Here is a 4,265-nt window from a genome sequence, read left to right on the forward strand (position 1 = left end):
TAGAGGACTGTGATCCATTGGTGGTATGGAGAAACTGAAATACATCAGAAGTAATGTCAACAGAAGCATTTGACAAATTGGAAAAAGTATAATCGCCTTATAAATTATAGAGGTTAATTTCTAATTAAAATCAGCATGTATAATGAAAATTTAATTGTGCAAGTGTTTTTATATATTTAAATAAATCCCTCTTTAAAATTGAGGTGGTTTACAGGTTACAAAGGGTAACATAGCCCATTTGCTTATTTCTGCTGTCATGAGTACCTCTGTAAACTAGATTATTTAGTGGACTACAAATTACATATTCAGGTGCCTGTTATTAAACTTATCATTCACAATTTATGGTAGCACTTATGAAGAAAACATCCCATGTCTGCTGTCAGTGGCATTAGTTCAGAAAAGCACTTTGAGCTTTTTTTGATGCATGAAATTTTGCTCTCTTTGGATCACTGATTTTTTTTTCAACTTTTTAGGAAACTTTTATTTGTCTATCTTAATTTCTTGGTTTTAAGTTACTGAAATCTGAACATAAATGAAGGTCACATTGGGGAGGAAGTTTATGTAATTACTTCAAATAGTCCTTCCTCTCATGCCCCTCCATCAATGTACATGCCAGAAATAACATGTTTTTTGAAAATACTAGTTTCATACAGTATATTTTGGCAGGGACAGATGCCAGGTGGTGTTGGAACATTTCAGAAACATGGTGATAACGTTCCACTCCCGTCTGTAACAGACGGACTCCTCTGTCTGGGAGACGAAGGCACAAACATTTACTGAGGAACAGGACTATAAAAAGTCAAAGCATTAATTAGGAAGACTGCAGTGCTCATTAGTGACTACTTCTAAGTCTACTCTTTACCAGAAGTTACCGTTTCTTCTTTCACGACACAATTTGGGAAGGCAGAAGGAAAAAGTAGGAATGTCTTTAATCAGATCAAATCCTGTTACCCTATGACATAAATTTTTTACTCTTTTCTTATTTTCAGTGTGGAGACAGGTCTATGTGCAAAGCTCTTAGAGGCTGGTATTTGGAGTTTGGCACAGAGATGGCAGCTCTCAACCTATGGCAAGATATATACCTCTGAGCCCCTGACTTGCAACCAGTTCCCACAGAAGTGAAGTACCAATAGTAGTACATTCTCTGCTCCGTGGATTTGCCCTGGCTGGACATTCAGATGCAGTATTTCAAGCTGTATTTGCAGCCTTTCTTGCCAAAGCTATGTAGACAACTGCAGACAGTTCTGTGACAATAATTTTACAAAGCACTTCTTTGTGCTTTCTGCCTGTCATTTGCCAACAGCCACAGATTCTGCAGTGGTTGTTTCACAGAGGCCCTGCAAGAAGTAGGAGATTCTTCACCATAAGGTTATAAAGGAGCCTCTTGTCATATACAGTGAGGAAAATTTATTTCCAGCCATACATAGTTTTCTAAAGCAGTTCTAAAATACAGTGGGATACAGGCCTTAATGCTCAAACCATAAATACATAACATTTGTTTGCATATTTTCTTCTCAGATTACATGCAGTAGTGGTTATATTATGGCTAGGACATTCAAAAACACGAAACGGAGTTTTACAGTTTATTATTGCAAGTGTAAAATTATCAGTAGAGAGAGGAACCACAACCTACTGCTTCCTGTCAGTCTGAATTTTTGTTGTATTTTTTTCATTTCTGCCAGCTATGAGCAGCATTGGTGTCCAAGACAGAGTACTATTCATGAGTCACAGGTGGACAGCACTGTGAGGTGACAGAGCTGTACATATGAAGTAGAGATGTCTGGTAGGAGTATTTCACTAGGAATATGTGAAATTCACTATTGTATATATTCACTAGGAATATATACAATTTTTGTAGTGCTTGATACACAGCTGAGTGTTATTTTTGACAAAGCTAAGTATCTGTCTCGGTCTTACTATAAACGACATTTTTATGGACTGTGATTACAGTGAGAGATAGTTGAACTCTCCTAGCGATGTCTGTGTGTGTGTTACACCATCTCTGCATCTGAGAACCTCTGTAAAAGCATGGCATTTATTTTTCTCATGAAAACTGGCATCCACATATGTCTAACTTTACTATTAGCTGTTTTGATTGTCTGACTGTAAGGATTTTTTTCATTTGATCCTATGAATCCTGCACTGACTAACCCACAATTATATGAAAAGAGATAATTGAAATTACTTTAGGTCTTCCTTAGCACTGAGTGATTTTACAAATTTGTCAGTCAAGGATAAAGCCACAATCTGAAAGACTGGGGTGCAGGGCAGTCTTTCTCACAGCTTTTGGAATAAAGGTAAAACTATTGTAGTATCTCTTGTTTTAATTGGTGGCTTGCTTTTAATGTATTGCAGTCAGTATTTAAACCGCAAGTTTGAACTGGCATACACAAAATGTTGTTCCTTTAGTTTTGGATTTCTGTATTTTGATACATAATATTTGTTATTTGGTTTTTTAAAATAATTGTTATGATTTTGATATAGAAAATATTGTTGCTTTCATAACGTTGCTACATGGAAACTGACAACGCCTGCTTTTGATTTATGGAATGAATCAATCGAGGAGAGAGGCTTTCATGGAACGGGGGGGTGCATGTGTGTGTTTGCACTATGTAACCTGACTCTGAGCAGATCAGGGTGGAGGGTGGGGTGCAGAGGGGAGAGTACAGCTGCTAGACCCCAAATCCATATCTGACATCTGTGAATCAAGTCATGTTGGACAAAGTTGACAGGTAAGCAAATAGAATCAAACTGTGATGCTTGTTCACTTGTGAACCTACAAAAAACAGGTGGGAATTAGATCAATACAGAGAAAAAAATCTGTTATTTCGTGTTTTAAGTGGGTTTCCACTGATTAGTCTGAGATTAAATAATCCTGTTAGAATGAGGAAATGTCTTACCTTAGCAGAGATAAATAAAGTTCAGGGTTATCAGTGTGACACTTTGATGACCACCAAATTCATCCCAGCTGTTTGAACAGACAGGCCTGGGTTCCTGTGTTGGACTAGCTGGTACAAAGAAAGAACTTCTAGAGTCTGATAATTTTTTCTGCTGTTTAACTCTTCTTTCTTAAGACAGTTATTTTGATTTCAGGGTGCAGCATGCCTAATGACATTTCTGTTTCAGTTTGCAGCTCATCTAGTGAAAATCAAGTACCCAAGGGTCTGCATCCTAGATGGAGGAATCAACAAGATCAAGCCAACTGGTCTCCTCACTGTTCCTTCTCCACAAATTTAAATTACTGTAAACATTCAGGACAATCTGAATAGGGAAGTCTTACCATACAACATGGATATCTCAAACACAAAGGGCATTTTGGCATCTTCATTATACACGCTGTCTGATCAGTGTCTTATCCTGCAGATCTAGAGCATGAGAACTTTGCATTTATTCTTTGATACTGAGCTGCAGTTGGAACAGATTAAAACTATGATGCTTCAAGCTTTCCGAGATATCTTTCAGCACTGATGTAGTGCACAACTGGTTGAACAAGTCTGAACACAGAAAGGGCAACTCAGCTGGCATTTGGTATCTTATAAATTTTTCTGTCAAACAAAATAAACTGGCACTTGACAGCTGTAAGCTGCACTTAAATAGATAATTTTTCAAAAGTATTGTACTGTGAATATTGAAAGTAACAAACCGAAGCTGTACAGTGTGTGTATCCTGTGAAAAAGTTTGTTGTCTAATATTTTTAAAAGTAATTGCTCTATCTTGTGACCTACTTTATTTCTAAGAAAACATTTTTTTCAGTTGGATTGGAAATAAAGATGTGTCCCAGACTGAGAGTCACTGTAAGAGCTGCTGCTGAGTCAATCAAAATTGTATCATATCCTGCAGAAGTGGAGAAGACCTGTTCAGAATATGACATTCTGTTGTAAAATCAACAAAATTACACCAAGGATCTGTTCACATGGTTACAGCTGCATATTAGCTTGCATGGAGAATTTGACACCATGCTCTTTATTAGAGCATTGTCTGGGACACAGCAATTTACATGACACAAGCTCAGCTTTAGGGTAATGAAGATTTGCTCTGGAAGATATGGTTCTCTTTTGCTTTAGTTGAAGATTTTATATCATTAATAGTTTTTAGTGTTTAGGGTTTTTTGTGGTGGTGTGGTGTGTTTTGGATTTTGTTAATTTTGAAGGTTTTTTTGGACTGAAACCATGGAAGATGAGACCTTGGTGGAAGGTACTGAAAGAGGAAGTCTTTGTTCTCACCTGTGCAATGACCAGAAGATTTTAACCTGGATCTTCAGAAAC

At 37.1% G+C, this 4,265-nt stretch overlaps 1 protein-coding gene across 3 annotated transcripts in view; it reads left to right on the plus strand.

The window, feature by feature from the left end:
- The window catches only part of TBCK (TBC1 domain containing kinase), a 98,350-nt gene extending 95,113 nt beyond the window's left edge, over positions 1-3,237 (plus strand). For all 3 annotated transcript variants that reach the window (XM_010004097.1, XM_010004098.1, XM_010004099.1), the window contains one exon: positions 3,127-3,237. In XM_010004097.1, coding sequence (XP_010002399.1) covers positions 3,127-3,237 — 111 coding nt within the window. The remainder of the gene's footprint in view (positions 1-3,126) is intronic.
- Positions 3,238-4,265: the final 1,028 nt, after the last annotated feature.

The sequence above is a fragment of the Chaetura pelagica genome, unplaced genomic scaffold, assembly GCF_000747805.2.
Source record: "Chaetura pelagica isolate M959 unplaced genomic scaffold, ChaPel_1.0 scaffold88, whole genome shotgun sequence".
Classification (NCBI taxonomy): domain Eukaryota; kingdom Metazoa; phylum Chordata; class Aves; order Apodiformes; family Apodidae; genus Chaetura; species Chaetura pelagica.